The sequence below is a fragment of the Bos mutus genome, chromosome 15 (assembly GCF_027580195.1).
Source record: "Bos mutus isolate GX-2022 chromosome 15, NWIPB_WYAK_1.1, whole genome shotgun sequence".
Classification (NCBI taxonomy): domain Eukaryota; kingdom Metazoa; phylum Chordata; class Mammalia; order Artiodactyla; family Bovidae; genus Bos; species Bos mutus.
The window spans coordinates 44,442,546-44,462,252 of record NC_091631.1 but is presented as its reverse complement, the minus strand read 5'-3'; the positions used below and the strand labels follow the sequence as shown (position 1 = coordinate 44,462,252).

Here is a 19,707-nt window from a genome sequence, read left to right as displayed (position 1 = left end):
ATTTCAAATAAGATAATCAGAGAAGGGCTCATTGAGAAAATGAATTTGAGTAAATTACCAGAGAAGAGAGGAAGAAGCTACCTGGTTATCTGGGGAAAGGGTATGCCTGGTATATAGAAGGTCTGCCAGGCTAGACTAGAATGAGGAGAGGGGCAAGAGTAGAAACAAATCAGTGAGGAGAGAGAATGATGGCTTAGACCAGAGTGATAGTAAAAGTGATGAAAAGTTAATGCTAGGAAGATTTACCAATAGATTGGATGTGGAACATGAGAGAGAGAGATGAGTAACTTCAGAATTTTCTACCTGAACATGTTGGAAGTTTGGAGTTGCCTTTAGTGAGAGGTAGTGTGAGATGAGTGCAATTGTGCAGTAGTTTGAGCATTCTTTGGCATTGCCTTTCTTTGGGATTGAAATGAAAACTGACCTTTTCCAGTGCTGTGGCCACTGCTGTGTTTTCCAGATTTGCTGGGATATCGAGTGCAGCACTTGCACAGCATCATCTTTCAGGATTACCCTAGGGGCTTCCCTAGTGGCTCAGACGTAAAGAATCCACCTAGAATGCAGGAGACCTGGGTTTGATCCCTGGGTTGGGAAGATCCCCTGGAGGAAGGATCATCTCCCTCTCCAGTACTCTCGGCTGGAGAATCCCATGGACAGAGGGACCTGGCAGGCTACGATCCATGGGATCGCAAAGAGTCAGACACAACTGAGCAACTAACACTTAAATCCCCTACCTAGGTTGATCATCACTTCAGATTCAGATGTCTGATACTTAACTTTTTATATAAATGTCTAACATCTCAGATTTAAGATGTATAAAACCATGTTTTTATTCTACCCTTTATATCTATTCGTCAGTCTTCCCCTTCTTAATAAAATGGCCGCTCTGTCCTTCCATTTGCTCAGGCCAAAACTTCGGAGTCATTTTTGATTTCCCAAGAAAAAGATAATTCACATCTCACATGCAGTTCCATTTCTGTCAACTTTACCTCAGAAATACATTCAGAATGTGACAACTCTCTCCACTACCAGGGCTATACTCCTAGTCAACTACAAGAGTTAACAGCGATTGCCTACTGGTCTTCCAACTTCTACCTGTCCTTCTATAGCCTGTCTTCAATAGGCAATCAAAATTATATTTTAAAAACAAATCACTAAATGCAGTGTGGTATCCTGGATTATATCATGGAAGAGGAGAAATACATTTGGAAACACTGGTATAATCTGAATAAAGTCTGCAGTTTAGGTAATAATAATGTAGTGAGTATTAATGTCTTAGTTTTGACAAATTTAACATGGTTATATAAGAAATTACTTAACCAGTTTCCTTTAATGTTGAATGAGAACTCTCTGTACTATTCTTGTAAATCTAAAATTGTTCCAAAATAAAAAAAAATTATTTTTAAAAATGAATATAAGCACAGAAAGCAAATGTAAAATGAGAGAAAATCAAAGCCAAAAAGTGGTTGCTTGAAAAGATTAATCAAATTTATAAACCCTTAAGAGTATTAAACCATGCCACTATTTTGTTTAATATCCTGTTTACCATCTCAGTGAAATTTAAATCTTAATTATGATTTCAAAGCCCTACACATTCTGAGCTCTCTCTGATGGCTTCCTACCTACCCCTTTCTTTAAATGTGTGTGTGTGTGTGTTTTCTTTTCCTTTTTCTTTTTTAAACTGGAATGGGGTTGCCATTTCCTCCTCCAGGGGATCTTCCCAACCCAGGGATCAAAGCTGCGTCACCTGGAATAGTGCTTTTTTAAAAATATATTTTATTTATTTGACTGCACCAGATCTTAGTTGCAGCATATTGCATGTTTTTTAGTTGAGGCAGGCAGGATCTAGTTCCCTCGCAGGAAATGAACCTAGACCCCCTGCATCCCTGCTTTGGAGCGTGATGTCTTAGCCTCTGGACCACCAGGAAAGTCCTTTCTACCCCTGTCTTCCTTTGTTCTAATTGACCTGCAGGTATGCTTCCCAACTGGGACCCTTGTACTTGTTCCTTCTTTTAATGCTGTTTCTCCAGATACTTGGGTAACTTATTCTTTCAGTTCCTTAGGGTCTGTGCTCTGATGTCTAATAAGAGAGCTCTTCACTGACCATCTAATGGGAAATAGCAACTCTCTATCATATCTATTCCCCATATTTTGTATTGCTTTATTGAGATACAATTTATGGATCATAAAATTTATCCATTTAATGTGTACAATTCAATGATTATTTTAGCAGATGAATCAGTTCAGTTCAGTTCAGTTGCTCAGTCTTGTCCGACTCTTTGCGACCCCATGAATCGCAGCACGCCAGGCCTCCCTGCATCATCAATTGCCAGAGTTCACTCAAACTTACGTCCATCGAGTCGGTGATGCCATCCAGCCATCTTATCCTCTGTCGTCCCCTTCACCTCCTGCCCCGAATCCCTCCCAGCATCAGGGTCTTTTCCAATGAGTCAACTCTTTACATGAGGTGGCCAAAGTATTGGAGTTTCAGCTTTAGCATCAGTCCTTCCAGTGAACACCCAGGACTGATCTCCTTTAGGATGTACTGGTTGGACCTCCTTGCAGTCCAGGGGACTCTCAAGATAGAGTTGTATAATTGTCATTACAGTGGTGTTTTAGAACATAAGTTTCCATGTGCTACTTTCCACTCATTCTCCCATTCCCATCCTCAGCCCCAGACAACTACTAACCTGGTTCCTATCTCAATAGATTTCCCTTTAATGGAGATTTCCTGTAAATGGAATCATACCCTGTGTAATCCTTTATATCTGATTTCTTTTACATATCATAGTGTTTTTTTTTAATTGGAGGATAATTGCTTTATAATGTTGTGTTAGTTTCTGCTGTACAACAATGTGAATCAGCTGAAAGTATACATATATCGTCTTCCTCATGAGCTTCCTTTCCCGTTCCATCCTACCCATCTAGGTCATCACGGAGCACCGAGCCAAACTCCTGTGTTATACAGCAGCTTCCCACTAGCTAACTGTTTTATACCTACCATACTGTCTTAAGCTTTGTTCATGTAGTGTGTATCCATTGTTTTGTTTTATTGCTGAACCCTTCTGTTGTTTGGCTGTACCATGTTTTATTTATCTAGTCACCAAGTAACTGACATTTTTAACTGTTTGTACTTTTTGCTTTTATTTTTTAAAACTGTTTATTTAATTTCTGGTTGCTTTGCTTGGGCTTTCTCTAGTCGTGGTGAGTGGGGGCTACTCTCTAGTTCTGGTGCTTGGGCTTCTCATTGCAGTGGCTTCTCTTGTTTTGGGGTACAGGATCTAAGCACATGGGCTTCAGTAGCTGTGGCACGCTGGCTTAGTTGCTCTGTGGCATATGGAATCTTCCTGGACCAGGAAGATGAACTCGTGTCCCCTGCATTGGCAGGCAGATTCTTATCCACTGTACTACCAGAGAAGCCCCTATTTGCAGTTTTTGATTAATATGCATAATGTTGCTATAAACATTCATGTGTAAGTCTGTGTAGATGTATGTTTTAATTTCTCTTTAGGCAGGTTTATGGGAGAGATCAGGAAGTTGCAAAAGTTTTGATTCCTCCTTGTCTTAGTTTTCTAGGGATAAGATGTTAATTTATTTCACTAAAATGAAGCTAGATGTTTTGAGGTAAGGAATAATGGTTTAGCTTCATACTCTAAGGGAAATAGAAAATAAAGCTGACCAAGGGCTTGTAAATGTTAAGTGGCATGCAGATGCTGGCTGAAATCTGAGATGATTGGATCTTTAGGATTGTGAGCTATTCTGTAGATGTACGTGCTGCCTGGTAGAAGAAGTAGAGAAGTCTCCGAGCTCGGAAAATAGGTTTGGTCAGAATGAGAGTGTGTGGGCTGGAAGCAAAGGAGACTGTGATCAGAATATGATACTGTTAAGATTCTGATAGGGCACACAGTTTGGGGGTTGAAAATGTTGTGAATTTGCCACGTGAACAGTTAACTGAGGCTTCTTTTAGGGTATAGGATAGAAAGTCAGATAAATGTCCAGAGCAAAAATAAGGCAGATAGTAGAGGTAATACATGCCAGTAGCAAGGCAGATCAGTCAGTCACAGGCCAAGTCAGGCAACAGAAACTATAGTAGATTTTTGAACAGGGAAACTTAAAGAATTGTTAATTAGTAAAAGGTAGTTAATTACTATAAGGGATAAAAGAGGGCTAAAGCAGGAGTTGCATATTAATGCCAAATCTGGCCATTAATCCAGTTTTGTAAATAAAGTTTTATTGGAACACAGCCATGCTCACTAATTTATATATTAGAAAGTGAAAGTGAAGTCACTCAGTTGTGTCCAACTCTTTGTGACCCCATGGACTGTAGCCTACCAGGCTCCTCAGTCCATGGGATTTTCCAGGCAAGAATACTAGAGTGAGTTGCCATTTCCTTCTCCAGGAGATCTTCCCAACCCAGGAATTGAACCCAGGTCTCCCATATTGTAGGCAGATGTTTTACTGTCTGAGCCACCAGGGCCTCAATTTATATATTACCTATGTCTGTTTTCATGCCGAGTTGAATTGTGACAGACTGGCCTACAAAACCTAAAACATTTGTTCTCAGGTCTTAAAACAATGCCAGCCTTGCTCTAAGAGGTCCAGAAGTAACAGGTGCCAGGTGCAAAGAAGCAGTCATCAAGTACAGGTTGAGGAACAGTGGAAAGTGAAGGAACTTTGAGGATTTATGACAGAGCCTCTTCCCCAACCCCAGGCTGAAATTCAGCCTCTTTGAAATGGGTATGGCTGTGTTGCCTATAGCAAAGAAACTTGTTAGTGCTCTCAGATGGGAAGAGCGTGGCCTGAGGGTGCAGCTGGAGCTGATCTTTGAGGACCACTGGGCTTCCACACTGAATTTTAAAACGGAGGACTGGAACCCTGATGAAAATATTTTCCTGCTGCTCTTGCCTTTGAGTGTCCTTTCACTGCTCTCTAGTCACAACACCTAACATTGTGCTAGCTGGCAAGGAGGATTGTTTATAAGGTCTAGTTCTAGAATTACAAAGTAGAGCAAAGGGTAGATTTGGAATTGGCACACAATAAATTGATAACTGCCACATAAAAGTGGTGGAGAATAGTATAGGAGAATGATATGAGCCTCAGAGGTTTTTGCATGAAAGTGGAAGAATAAAAGAAAGCAGAAGCACGAGCAAGCAAAAACGGAAGCCTTCAGGATCTGAGGACTGCAAGGTAATTAGGTGTTTGAGAAAATGAGGTGGTTTCATTTAAGCATGCACACAAAGAGAACATTGGGTGTAGCCAAACCTCAAAGCTGGAAAATTTTAAATTTTTAAGGGATTGTACAGTACTGAGTTTCAGTCCTTTCTAGCAGTACTTGGCATTTAAGTTTGGCATAAATATTTTATGAATTAATTCATTATATAAAAATGTGTCTTAATGAGATGTGCTCTAAAACAGTGATGGGGTAGTGAAGAAGTATTTTTAAATCATCCTCATCATGTAAGTTATTTTATAATGTATTTGTACATGTACTTTAGATTCACGGTAGAAAGGACTGTGGTTGAATAGTAAGGAAGGATTGTGCTCACAAGTGTTTTCATCATATAAAACTTAGAAAGTGAATGTTGTATAGATTTAAATGTCGCTGAAAAGTTGGCTCACTTTTAGTAACTGTTGCCCTGTGTTATTTGTGACCAGTCTTATTAGAGATTGGTCACAAGTTAATTGGTCTGTGTGTGGGGTTTTTTTTTTTTTTTGTCTCTGGTTTTTGATACCAAAATTATGCAGGAGAGCGAGAATAGTTTTTAGTGTGTTTTTAGTGTGGAAATTATTCCCAAATGAAAATTAAAAAGATGACTCAAGTTTTTTAATGATTTCAGAATTTGTTAGTAACTTATTACTTTCGCTCCTGACTCTAATAAGAAATTAAAAGGGATTTGCATGTGAATAATTATATCAGGCAAAGTGAAAATTAACCAGGCCTGCTTTTTCCTACTTCAAAGTAAAGTATGTAATTGGCACTTCCCTGACAGTTCAGTGGTTAAGACTCAGTGCTTCCACTGTAGGGGTGTGGGATCCCTGGTGGGGGCAGGGGGTGAAAACAAAGTAAATTATGTAATTGAAAAGCTATCTTGTTTCTTTTCTTTTTCATCATAAAAGCGTAAAGGATACCTGTTCTTAGGCACATCTAAAATGTTTGCTTTTTCCCTCATCCCTAAAATTGATCCTTAAAATTCCACATATTTATGTTTATATTACTTTTTATTTTTAAAGAATCAGCACAGAGCAGTAGATCAAGTAATTAAAGCTGTAAGAAAAATCTGTGGTGCTTTAGATGGCGTGGAGACTCTTGCCATTACAGAATCGGTAAAGAAGCTGAAGAGAGCAGTAAATCTTCCAAGGAGTAGAAGTGCTGAAGTGAGTATTTTTTAGTCGTTAGCATTTTATCACATGCAAATATGTACATAAGTGAGCATCTGTCATTTAAACTGGGAAATTTTTGCTTCTGCTAGACAAAATGTTACCATTTTAACTCTAGCTTTTACTTTTGAGCTGATTTGGTCACTTATTTGGTAAGGTGAGGGAATTTCCAAGAGGAGATGGACTGCCTTGAAGAATTTTGTGAGAGTTGACATTGAATAAATGGATATCCAGCTGAACTTTTTGTGTGTAGAGGAGAAACTCTGGCAAAAATGAGTTGGTCGAAGATTTTAAGGTAATACTGCCCTTGAAGGAGCTGGATATTAATAGCTAACATTTCTCCCCCTGGATGCAAATGTCCATGGTTGTCAATGGGGAAGTTCTGCTTTGGAGTAAACCTCCTTCCTATTGGAAAGACCCAGAAGTCTCTGTAATAGTGACTTAAATTGCCTCAGAAGCAACCAGATTAGGAGCCCTCACTTGATATCATACTGTTGTATTTAGTAAAAGTCCTCCCTGTGGTATTTTCCACTGGGATTTAATTAACTGTTCAGAGGGATGTTCATAGCTCTGATTGGAAGGATGAAAGAAGGATCACAAGACATGATAACTTTCAAGAAAGGAAAAGTTATGTTGATGGTATGTTCTTCAACAAATGTCTGGGAAATAACTCAATCCATTTATTGTCTCAAAGACCCTATCCATATGGTATACAGAAATTTGAGTCTCTCGTGTTTTGTTAGTTTGTTCTTTATGTGCTTGTTTTTTAGAAATTAAAAAACATCTGAAATCATTTGGAGGCAATAAAATGCCATGGTCTGGGATTTCCCCAGTGGTCCAGTGGTTAAAGAATCAGTCCTGCAATTCAGGGGACATAGGTTCAGTCCCTGGTTGGGGAACTAAGATCCCACATGCTGTGGAGCAGCTAAGCCTGCCAGCCACAGCTACTGAGCCCAGGTGCTCTGGAACCCATGTGACACAACTTTAGAGAGTCCATGTGTTGCAACAAAAGATGCCACATGTTGCAACAAAGATCCTGCATGCTGAAACTAAGACCTGATGCAGGCAAATAAATAAATAAGTATTTCTTTAAAAAAAAAAATGCCATGGTCCTAATGCTGTCTGAGGCTTCTATTCATTATATTCATTTGCTGGGTAAATGAGCAGAGAGTAGGAGATAAACTCAGTTCAAATAATTATAAGGGCTTTTTTGAGACACGAAATGGTAATAAGTAGATTTCTAGTTTCTTTAAGGATATGCTTATGCTAATCATAGAGCAAGTAATGGAAAATAAAATACTGTATTAATATATTTAGCACATTTGAGTTTCAAATATTAATTACCAAAAAATGATTTGATGAGGCAGATTTTGCTGAGTTTATTTTGCAGTACTTTTCATTTATTGCATGGTTTTCTTGATATTGAAAGTATCTTTTTATTTGGTTTGGGACATTCACTTTCTTTTTGCATTCTTTTTTATTGTTTTATTAATTCTTCAGACACTTGGAAAGTTTCTCCAGTGAAGGATTTCTTTGATATAGAGTTTAATAAGTGTATTGAAATTAAAAGTAAACATTTTATATTCCATCATGGGTGATTTTCTGACTAATCTGTATGTGTGTAAGCAGGCAACTTCACTGTCTGGAGGAGGAGACATTAACAGGAGTTCAAGTAGGGGTATGTATTTAAGTTCCTTACATTTTAGGAGTAATTGTTGCTTTTACAGAGAATTATATTAACAATTTCTTTAAATCTAGGCTCACTGAATCCTGAAAATCCTTTTCAAGTAAGCATGGACCAGTTAACTGCGGCAATTTATGATCTTCTCAGACTCCATGCAAATTCTGGTAGAGGTTCTGTAGATTGTGCCCAAAGTAACGGGAACATTAAGGAAGCATGGACTACAACAGAACAGCTCCAGTTTACAATTTTTGCTGCTCATGGTATTTCAAGTAACTGGGTATCAAAGTAAGTAGCTATTTAGAAGAAGATATGTACAACTTTACCTGGAGGCTAATATAACCTTGTAAAACATCAGCATCCACTGTTACCTTGGTCTTTAAATGGATACTTGATCCACCAAATACCTTTGTGTTTTTCCTAAGAATTACAAAGATGTTTGATGCTGTTAGTAAATACTATTATCACTCTCACTACATGCAGAAAAAGCAGGAAAATATATTTAAACTAACAAGGGCAAATGTTAATAAATTAGTTAATTTATGACTGCTGTTTCTGGCTTGCCTTTAGAACCAGGGTAGTGGGACTAGACTTTTTTAGCACATTTATTTTTCCTCTTTAGTAGTTTTTATAGTTTACTCTTGTTAGACTTTGAAGTCTACAAGGGCATATTTCTTTTGTTGAATTTTTAATATGGGTTTTTCTTTTTTTTTTTTTTTTTTTTTTGTCAGTACCAAAAAGTTTACCACCTTCAGCTTATCTGGAAATGACTAGTATAAACTGAAAAGTCCAAATTGGATATATTTAATGAAATAATTTTTTTTTTTGAAATAATTTTTATAATAGTTTAATGCTATAAAATAAAGACAAGTTGTTGCTGTTGTTCAGTTGCTAAGTTATCTCTGACTCTTCTCGACTGCATGGACTGCAGCATGTTAGGCTTCCTTATCCTTCAGTATCTCCTGGAGTTTTCTCAGATTCATGTCCATCGAGTCAATGACACTATCTAATCATCTCATCCTCTGCCGCCCTCTCCTCCTTTTGCCTTCAATCTTTGCCAGCATCAGGGTTTTTTCCAGTGAGTCAGCTCTTTGCACCTGATGGCCAAAATATTGGAGCTTCAGCTTCAACATTAGTCCTTCCAATGAATATTCAGGGTTAATTTCCTTTAGGGTTGACTGGTTTGATCTCCTTGCTGTCCAAGGGACCCTCAAGAGTCTTCTCCGGCACCATAATTCAAAGGCATCAGTTCTTCAGCACTCAGCCTTTATGGTCCAATTCTCACATCCGTACATGATTACTACTGCTACTACTACCAGCCTAGTTATGAGATATCAAATGTAAATTCTGCTTTAGAACATAAACTGAACATTAGATACTATATAATATGACTTGAAAATGGTATATTAATTCAGTCAGTAAATATTTACTGAATACCATCTGTGGGCAGTGTTCTTTGTACTAGGGACTCAGCAGTTAAAAGGCAGCGAAAAATCTTTGCCCTCTTGGAACTTGCATTTTGATGGGTACTATTGCTGTCTTAAGGTATTTCATTCTTTTAAATAGTTACAGGGATAATATTATCCACATTCTTCATACAAAAACATGTATATACACAAATTTAGGGACACTAATGAGAACAAATACTCAGCAGAAGACAATGCAGTGATAATTAAAATGAAATTTTTTTTTTTCCCCCTGTGCTGTACAGCTTTTGGGAACTCAGTTCCCAGACCAGGCAGTGGTAATGAAAGCCTGTATTTGAAACTACTAGGCAGTGGTAATGAAAGCCTGTTTTTGAAACTACTAGGCCACCAGGGAACTCCCAGTACAATGCTGATTTTAAAAGAGGTTGAAAAAAGCAATCAGATAGCTATGTGAACCAGTGAGATTAGATTTGAAATATATTTTGAATGATAAACAGATTGTATGAACAAAATGGACGAACAAAATGTTTAATGGGTAAGCCTAGCAGTAAGTTAGAATACTAGTAGAATACAGTTTTATTGAACCCGAAACTCCCTACAAGATTGCCTGACTATATATTACCCAGGTCTGTAATTGTGGCAGTTAGGGACTAAATCATTGCCTTCCCATGAAAGATTACAGTAGCATCTGTCCCTATGGATGGTGCTGCTGCTGCTAAGTCGTGTCAGTCGTGTCCGACTCTATGCGACCCACAGACGGCAGCCCACCAGGCTCCTCTGTCCCTGGGATTCTCCAGGCGAATACTGGAGTGGGTTGCCATTTCCTTCTCCCCATGGATGGAGCCCTCCTAATCAGGAAGATCAGCTCAGTGTAGCTCAGGCCCATGCACCATTAATATGGTAAACGGACTCTACTTCAGTGGCTCACCAAAGGAAAATGGCACCTAGGGAACATAAATGCTTATACTGTTACTTCCTAGAATGAATATACCTAGAAATGAGGAATTATTCAGTGTCATTTAACTAAAATTTAATGCTGGTAACTAACTGTTACCAAATTGAGATAAATTCTCCAGTTGGTATCAATATGGTTCCTTTAGACTGACACCTAGGAATATATGTTCCCTTCTGTATTCCCTCTGCTCTGCCTCTATTTTTGTAGGATTTGCAATAGTTAAATTTTAGATGTTTTTCCAAAAATTCACTGATATAGTAACCAAATTATTTCAGATAATAGTCACTTAGGGAAGAATGGCTAATGGCAAATATATATATATACTTGGTTAGTTAACTCATTTGTGTTTATCAAATAAAAATTAAATTAAACCCTTTTATTTTCTCAGTTATGAAAAATACTACTTGGTATGTTCCCTGACTTACAATGGAAAGGATCTTTTTAAACCTATTCAATCAAAGAAGGTTGGCACTTATAAGAATTTCTTCTATCTTATTAAATGGGATGAACTGTAAGTGAGACTTTTGGCTTTTTATTCTTTCAGTATGTCCTGTTCTTTACCTTTTTCCATGTATGCTTCCAGCTTTCATTTTTAATTACAATTTCCATTAAAATTAGATTCTTACTGATACCTTAAAGATTCTTCTAGATACGATTTTATAGAATGGACTGAAGCTCTTATTTAAAATCTGAAATACTCTTGAATATTCATATTGTTAAATTACAGAACCATGCCATCAATTCTTCCTAGCCTTTGTCTAGTTAAAGTCATGTGTAATTATGGTGTTTTATAATATTGCTTTAGTTTAGTATTTATTCTGTGACAATGTATCTAGGAAGCGTAGTTCTTGGTTAACAGATTTTAAAAATTATTTTCAATCCATGTATAAGATGATATTTTGAACTGTTAATATTTTTAAAATATTATCTTTGAACTAAGGGAATGCTTTCATTATTTAGGCAAATAGGCAATTGCAAAACTTTATTCTGCATTTATTAAATAGTTTCCTAGTTTTCTTTTTTTTAATTACAAAAGTAGCACATGTTTGTGTAAACAGTCAAATAATGTAAAAATGCATATAGGGTGAAAAATGTCATTTTACTTCCAGCACTTAACTGTCTCATGACTCCTCAGAGTGACCACTCTTGACCTCATGTGTCCTTTCAGATCTTATTAAAAAAAAAAAGCACCAGTAAACATATATGTCTGTCTGTGCATGTATGTGCACACAAACATCTAGAGTCAGAAACACTCATGAACATTCATCTAGCTTTTCCTAAAAGAAATAAAGATGATGGTTATCTTGCCTAAAAATTGACATTGCAAGTCTTAAATAAAAGGATTAACAAATTTTTGAAGAGAGAAATGTTATATGTTTGAAATTTTAGTGAAATTTATTTAAGATCTTTTAGTATTTGTTAACCAAGCTTGCTACTTACTTACATAAATTTTACTCAGAATTAAAGATTATTTGAAGAGTCAAATAAAATACCTAAAATTGTCAGTTTCGTTAAAGGGTTAAACTTCTTATTCAATCTAATTTGTTTTTTCTATTAATACATTTCCCCCCCATAGAATCATTTTTCCCATCCAGATATCACAATTGCCGTTAGAATCACTTCTTCACCTTACTCTTTTTGGAATTTTAAATCAGAGCAGTGGAAGTTCCCCTGATTCTAATAAGCAGAGAAAAGGGCCAGAAGCTTTGGGCAAAGTTTCTTTACCTCTTTTTGACTTTAAACGGTAAGTGTTGCTGAGTTGTAATGGTGAGTTACTGTGAACACCCCTGCAGTATCAGTATTGGCCAGAGAATGGAATGAAGAAAACTGACATTCATGATGAGATAATGAGTTGTCACCGTTTCCCGGTGTGATTAAAAGAGGTCATTTCAGAGATACAGAGAAAACCAAAGTTGTTCTGGTGTCATTTGAACATATCTATATGGGTTTTCAAAGGATTCTTCGCTGGTCACTGTTCCAGAAGAAAAGCAGCAGCCAATTCATTCTTTTTTTTTAATTCATTCTTTAATTGTCATTTATGAAAAGCATTATATTATTGACATAATATTCATGGTCTTAGACGTTCCTTTGATTAAAACAACAAAACTCCATTTTCCATCTTCTCATCCTTTCCCCATCCTCCTGTTTGAGTGTACAGCTGCATATTATTCCCTTCTCTTTACCTGACTGATCTCCCCTTACTGTTATGGGCCCCTGGCCTTTAATCTTCAAAAGTCCCACATGTATGCAAAACTTGCTGATCCTTAAGGTAAAAGACATTCCTTTTGAGCTTTGTGTCTACTAATAGCCTTTGGGATAGTATAATCTACCTGGCTTTTCAGCTGACTGTTTTGATTATGTTTTAAGTAATAATATGTTCCTTGAGACCATGAAGTGTCTTCTTAAATGAAAAGAAAAATCATTGACTAAGTTTGGGATGCTTGATATAGAACATGATAACATTTTGGAGAGTGATAATGGACATTATCATATTGGAGTGTCTTAAGTTCTGCAATCAAGCTGCTGTGTTTAATAATAATATTACTGTAATAACAAACACATAGCATGTACTCTATGCAAGCTATTAGTTTGAATGCTGTATACATAGCCTTATATACCTCAGAACAACCTTATGAAGGTAGGTATTATTATCCCTTTTTACAGAGGGGGAAATCAAAGTGGTTTGCCCTTGGGCACTTAGTTAATAAATGGTAGAACTGAGTTTGAATCTAGGGAATGTGGCCTCAGGGTCTGTATTCTCAACATTAACCTATATTGCCATTCTCAGATTTATTTGATACCATGATACTTGTTTTGATTTAAAATCCATCTTTGAAACCATTTTGGGAAATGATTTAATAATTGATCTATTTAACTTACAAGAACTGCTGGAAGATCCACTGGAGAAGGGATAGACTACCCACTCCAGTTTTCTTGGGCTTCCCTTGTGGCTCAGTTGGTAAAGAATCTGCCTGTAGTGCAGGAGGGAGACCTGGGTTCGATCTCTGGGTTGGGAAGATACTCTGGAAAAAGGAAAGGCTACCCACTCCAGTATTCTGGCCTGGAGAGTTCCATGGACTCTATAGTTCATGCGGTCACAAAGAGTCTGACACAACTGAGTGACTTTCACTTTAACCTACAATAAAATGATTAAAAAATATTATTTTCCCATGTACTTAAATATAGCATTTTTCATATATTTTTTTCTTTTGTCTCTCCCCCTATATGTGAGAAGGCCATATAAGATTTTTTAATTATATACCTTTCATTGGGCTCCAATTTTATTTGACACCTGACATAATTCTGAACTGACAAACACTAGAGAAGAGCAGTTAAGAGATTGCTATTAATGATACATATTTAGAACTCCTTGCTAAATACAGTCCATAACTACTCTAAAACAGAATATTGGCCACATAAAGGAGGGGGATTGTGTTCTCAGTCGTCTTTGATAAATAAGTGTCAGTTATAGTTAATGTGAGAAAATCAAATGTAATTGTGTCTAAATGAGTCAGTTTTGAAAACCTTCGTGCACTTGAAAGCAACAAGAGTCTGCTTCATTCAAGGAGTATTATCACTTTTTGCCATTTTATTTGCTTATTAATAAGTGTTTTTATTGAATTAATGACCTTCTTTCAAGATTCAAAAGAGTAAAGGGAAGGGCAGTTGACTTTTGTTAGGCAATTAAATAGTTTGCATGCGTCCAGTGCTCAATGGTTTAAAAGAATGAACTGATGTCATTAAGCTTGAGAGTTTGCCAAGCTGTGTATCAGTCTAGATAATGTTAGGATTTAACATTCAAAAAATGCTCAGAAATTAAGAAGGGAGATGACTTTATATATAAATACATAGAGAGAATCTGTGTTAATGATTTAGTTGTGCTCATGTGCTATAATATAATGATCAGAAATCCTGGTCTTGAAATTCTTTTAAAATTAATTATGTTTAAGCTACAACCTGCATACAGCCTGATGAAGTTATTATAAGAGCCAAATGATTTACAGGCATTTCAGTCAACCTCAGCAACAAATGAGTTCTTAACTCATTTTTAAATAAATGGAATCAAGCATTTAACCTGCTGTTCCTTTATAGTTGAATCTCAGGATTACCAAATAATTGATGTGAGAAGGTTCTTTGTAGAAAAATTTCAGCTAATAGATGCAGAAAGAATGACAGAATATCAGAATTTTGCAATTTCTGTTGTTATCAGTCGCTCAGTTATGTTCGACTCTCTGCGACCCTATGGACTGTAGCATGCCAGGCTTCCCTGTCCTTCATCTCCTGGAGCTTGTTCAAACTCATGTCCATTGAATCAGAGATGCCATCTAAGCATCTCATACTCTGTCGTCTCCTTCTCCTCCTGCCTTCAATCTTTGCCAGCATCAGGGTCTTTTCTAATTGAATTGGCTCTTCGCATCTGGTGGTCCAGAAGTATTGGAGCTTCACCTTCAGAATTGGTCCTTCCAGTGAATATTCAGGGTTGATTTCCTTGCAGTCCAAGGAACTATCAAGAGTCTTTTCCAACACTACAGTTCAAAGGCATCAATTCTTTGGAGCTCAGCCTTAATGGTCCAATTCTCACATCCATACATGACTACTGGAAAAACCGTAGCTTTGACTAGATGGACTTTTGCCGGCAAAGTAATATTTCTGCTTTTTAGTACGCTGTTTAGGTTTGTTTTAGGTTTTCTTCCAAGGAGCAAGTGTCTTTTAATTTCATGGCTGCAGTCACCATCTGCAGTGATTCTGGAGCCCCAGAAAATAAATTGTGTCACTGTTTGCATTGTTGGCCCATCTTTTTGCCATAAAATGATGGGAGTGGATGCCATGATCTTAGTTTTTGAACGTTGAGTTTTAAGCCAGCTTTTTCACTCTCCTCTTTCACTTTCATCAAGAGGCTCTTCAGTTCCTCTTCACTTTCTGCCATAAGGGTGGTGGTGTCTACATATCTGAGGTTGCAATCCGTACTGAAATAATAGATTTAGGCCAGGAAATCTCAGTCTTGGCACTGTTGACATTTTGAGCCAAATGATTCTTTGCTGTGGGAGATTGTCCTGTGCATCGTAGGATGTTTGGCAGTACCTTTGACTTCTGCCCTCTAAATGTCAGTGGTACACCCTAGTTGCCAACCAAAAAGTCTTGAGACATTGCCAAATATCTAGTGGAGTCAAAAGCATTCTTGGTTGACACTGATTTAAGTCACTTCAATTCAGTCGCTTAGTCGTGTCCAACTCTCCGCAACCTCATTAACCGCGGCACGCCAGGCCTCCCTGTCCATAACCAACTCCCGGAGTTCACCCAAACTCATGTCCATCGAGTTGGTGATGCCATCCAGCCATCTCATCCTCTGTCTTCCCCTTCTGCTCCTACCCCCAATCCTTCCCAGCATCAGGGTCTTTTCCAGTGAGTCAACTCTTTGCATGATGTGGCCAAAGTATTGGAGTTTCAGCTTCAGCATCAGTCCTTCCAATGAACACCCAGGACTGATCTCCTTTAGTATGGACTGGTTGGATCTCCTTGCAGTCCAAGGGACTCACAAGAGTCTTCTCCAACACCACAGTTCAAAAGCATCAATTCTTTGGTGCTCAGCTTTCTTCACAGTCCAACTGTCACATCCATAAAACCATAGCCTTGACTAGACGGATCTTTGTTGGCAAAGTAATGTCTCTGCTTTTGAATATGCTATCTAGGTTGGTCATAACTTTCCTTCCAAGGAGTAAGCGTCTTTTAATTTCATGGCTGCAGTCATTATCTGCAGTGATTTTGGAGCCAAAAAAAAAATAGTCTGACACTGTTTCCACTGTTTCCCCATCTATTTGCCATGAAGTGATGGGACTGGATGCCATGATCTTAGTTTTCTGAATGTTGAGCTTTAAGCCAACTTTTTCACTCTCCTCTTTCACTTTCATCAAGAGGCTTTTTAGTTCCTCTTCATTTTCTGCCATAAGGGTGCTGTCATCTGCATCTCTGAGATTATTGATATTTCTCCTGGCAATCTTGATTCCAGCTTGTGCTTCCTCCAGCCCAGTGTTTCTCATGATGTACTCTGCATAGAAGTTAAATAAGCAGGGTGACAATATACAGCCTTGATGTACTCCTTTTCCTATTTGAAACCAGTCTGTTGTTCCATGTCCATTTCTAACTGTTGCTTCCTGACCTGCATACAGGTTTCTCAAGAGGCAGGTCAGGTGGTCTGGTATTCCCATCTCTTTCAGAATTTTCCACAGTTTATTGTGATCCACACAGTCAAAGGCTTTGGCATAGTCAATAAAGCAGAAATAGATGTTTCTCTGGAACTCTCTTGCTTTTTCCATGATCCAGCAGATGTTGGCAATTTGATCTCTGGTTCCTCTGCCTTTTCTAAAACCAGCTTGAACATCTGGAAGTTTACGGTTCACGCACATAATGCTGAAACCTGGCTTGGAAAATTTTGAGCATTACTTTACTAGAGTATGAGATGAGTGCAATTGTGCAGTAGTTTGAGTATTCTTTGGTGTTGCTTTTCTTTGGGATTGGAATGAAAACTGACATTTTCCAGTCCTGTGGCCACTGTTGGGTTTTCCAAATTTGCTGGCATATTGAGTACAGCACTTTTACAGCATCATCTTTCAGGATTTGAAACAGCTCAACTGGAATTCCATCACCTCTACTAGCTGGGTATGGTTTTTGCTTTGGCTCCATCCCTTCATTCTTTCTGAAGTTATTTCTCCACTGATTTCCAGTAGCATAATGGGCACCTACTGACCTGGGGAGTTCCTTTTTCAGTATCCTATCATTTTGCCTTTTCATACTGGTCATGGGGTTCTCAAGGCAAGAATACTGAAGTGGTTTGCCATTCCTTTCTCCAGTGGATCACATTCTGTCAGACCTCTCCACCATGACCTGCCCATCTTGGGTGTCCCCACAGGGCACGGCTTAGTTTCATTGAGTTAGACAAGGCTGGGGTCCGTGTGATTAGATTGATTAGTTTTCTGTGATTGTGCTTTCAGTGTGTCTGCCCTCTGATGCTCTCTCACAACACCTACTTGGGTTTCTCTTACCTTGGACATGGGGTATCTCTTCACGGCTGCTCCAGCAAAGCACAGCCTCTGCTCCTTACTTTGGATGAGGGGTATTTCCTCACGGCCGCCCCTCCTGACCTTGAATTTGGAGTAGCTGCTCTCAGCCCTCCTGTGCTGGCACAACTGCTGCTTCTTGGATGTGGAGTTGCTCCTCTCAGCTACCGCCGCTGACCTCGGACGTGGGGTAGCTCCTCTCTGCCGCTCCTGCGCCGTCACAGTCTGGCGCTCTCGGTCGCTGCCCCTGGCCTTGGGTGTGGGGTAACTCCTCTCCGCCGTGCTTCTGTGCTGTCCGTCGCCTCATGATTTAAGTAATGATTTATTAATGCCTGTTAAGAAACCATTGTGATTAACTTTTCTGGAACTTTATAATAAATGGTTTAGACTGATAGCACTTGAACAGATTATCTTAACATCACAGAAGGAGAGATACACCAAACAATGCATGCTTTATTTGATGCATCAGGAATTAGTAGTATACAATTCCAGCTGTAAAACATTACGTATTCTTGCCAGATTACTAACCTTCAATCAGCTCAGTTCTTTAGATCGAAATATTACAGAAAACATGGGAGATAAAGGGACATACTAAAATGATACCAGGGGAATGCGGTCAGTAAAAGCCAGGATACAGAAAAGTTTTCACAACAAAAGACTTGGATTATTCAACAAGTAATGGGATAAAAAGGAACAATGTATAGGGTAAAACAAGAGTTGGTTAACTTTCTGTAAAGAGAACTAGACAGAAGTAGTTGAGACTTTGTAGGTCATGTAGTCTCTGTCGCAACAACAAAAGCAGTGATAGGCAACATGTAAATGAATGAATGTGGCTTTGTTCTAATACAAGTTTACTTACAAAAGCAGGTGACAGTCTGGAGTTTGACCTTTGACTTAAAAGATAACTTAAAAAGACATATCACCCAACACACATGTTGGACCTGCTTGTATCCTAATTCAAACCAGCTGTTAAAAATTTTTTTAGAGCCACTCAGAGAAATTTGAATGCTGACTGTATAGCCGATACCTTTTATTAATGTATTATTAATTATTTGGCTGTAGTGGGTCTTTGTTGCTGTGCAGAGGCTTTCTCTAATTGTGGTGAGCAGGAGCTACTCTTGTGGTGCGTGGGCTTCTCATAGCAGTGGCTTCTGTTGCAGAGCACAGGCTCTAGGTGTGTGGGCTTCAGTAGTTGCTGAGCCTGGGCTTAGATGCCCCATAGCATGTATAATCTTCCCAGAATAGGGATCAAACCCCTGTCCTCCCTGCATGGGCAGGCTGATTCTTAACCATTAAACCACCAGGGAAGTCCCTAGCTGATAACTTACAAGTAGTTATTTTTAATTATTTTGTTGTAATTATGTTTAAATAACAGTATTTATCATTTGGAGACTCATAAAAGTGTATACAAATAAAGTGATATAATCAGAATTTGCCTACAGATAATCTAGCTGATGGTGAGGGTGGCTCTAGAATAGATAGAATATAATGTGTGAAGATCTTTTTTTTGGCCACCCCACATAGTTTGCAGGGTCTTGGTTCCCCAACCAGGGCTCGAACCTGGGTCCCCTGCAGTGAAAGCACAGTCTCATAGCCGCCAGGGAATTCCTGTGCCAAAAATTTAAAAGCTGTTAATCTGCTAGAGAAAACGTAAACTGGAGTCTAGTTTTGGAAAGGATATTTACTATTTGAATAAAATGAACAAAGTTTGATGAAGTTTATAGTTTCCTGCTTTTATATATCATGTTATTTTTCAGAAATTTCATGTGTGTTTCTAATTTCAGTAGATTATAAATTGGTAGTTTAGGGCAAGGGTCAGCGTACTCCAGCTCACTGCCTGTTTTTTGTTTTGTTAGAACACAGCACACAGTTTTAAAATGTATTATTCATGGCTTCTTTTGGCCCTGTAATAGGAGAGTTGAGTCTGACAGAGATTGTATAGCCCAGCTGCTAGTGCTGCTAAGTCGCTTAAGTCATGTCCGACTCTGTGCGACCCCATAGACGGCAGCCCATCAGGCTCCCTGTCCCTGGGATTCTCCAGACCAAGAATACTGGAGTGGGTTGCCATTTCCTTCTCCACAGAAGACCCCAAATATTTGCTGTCTGGCCCTTTATAGAAAAAGGTTGCTGACCCTTGGTCACAAACAGGTTAAACTTCTCATCTGGAACAATCCATACTTTGACACAAAGTAGATACTAGTTTCCTTGACA

General features: G+C 38.3%; 1 protein-coding gene across 1 annotated transcript in view; it reads left to right on the top strand.

Moving 5' to 3' along the window:
- PIK3C2A (phosphatidylinositol-4-phosphate 3-kinase catalytic subunit type 2 alpha) overlaps window positions 1-19,707 on the top strand; it is a 106,572-nt gene that overhangs the window by 60,953 nt on the left and 25,912 nt on the right. The window contains 5 exon segments of the mRNA XM_070384040.1: window positions 6,232-6,375; window positions 8,008-8,056; window positions 8,137-8,347; window positions 10,830-10,952; window positions 12,018-12,185. Of these exon segments, the coding sequence (XP_070240141.1) occupies window positions 6,232-6,375; window positions 8,008-8,056; window positions 8,137-8,347; window positions 10,830-10,952; window positions 12,018-12,185 (695 nt within the window).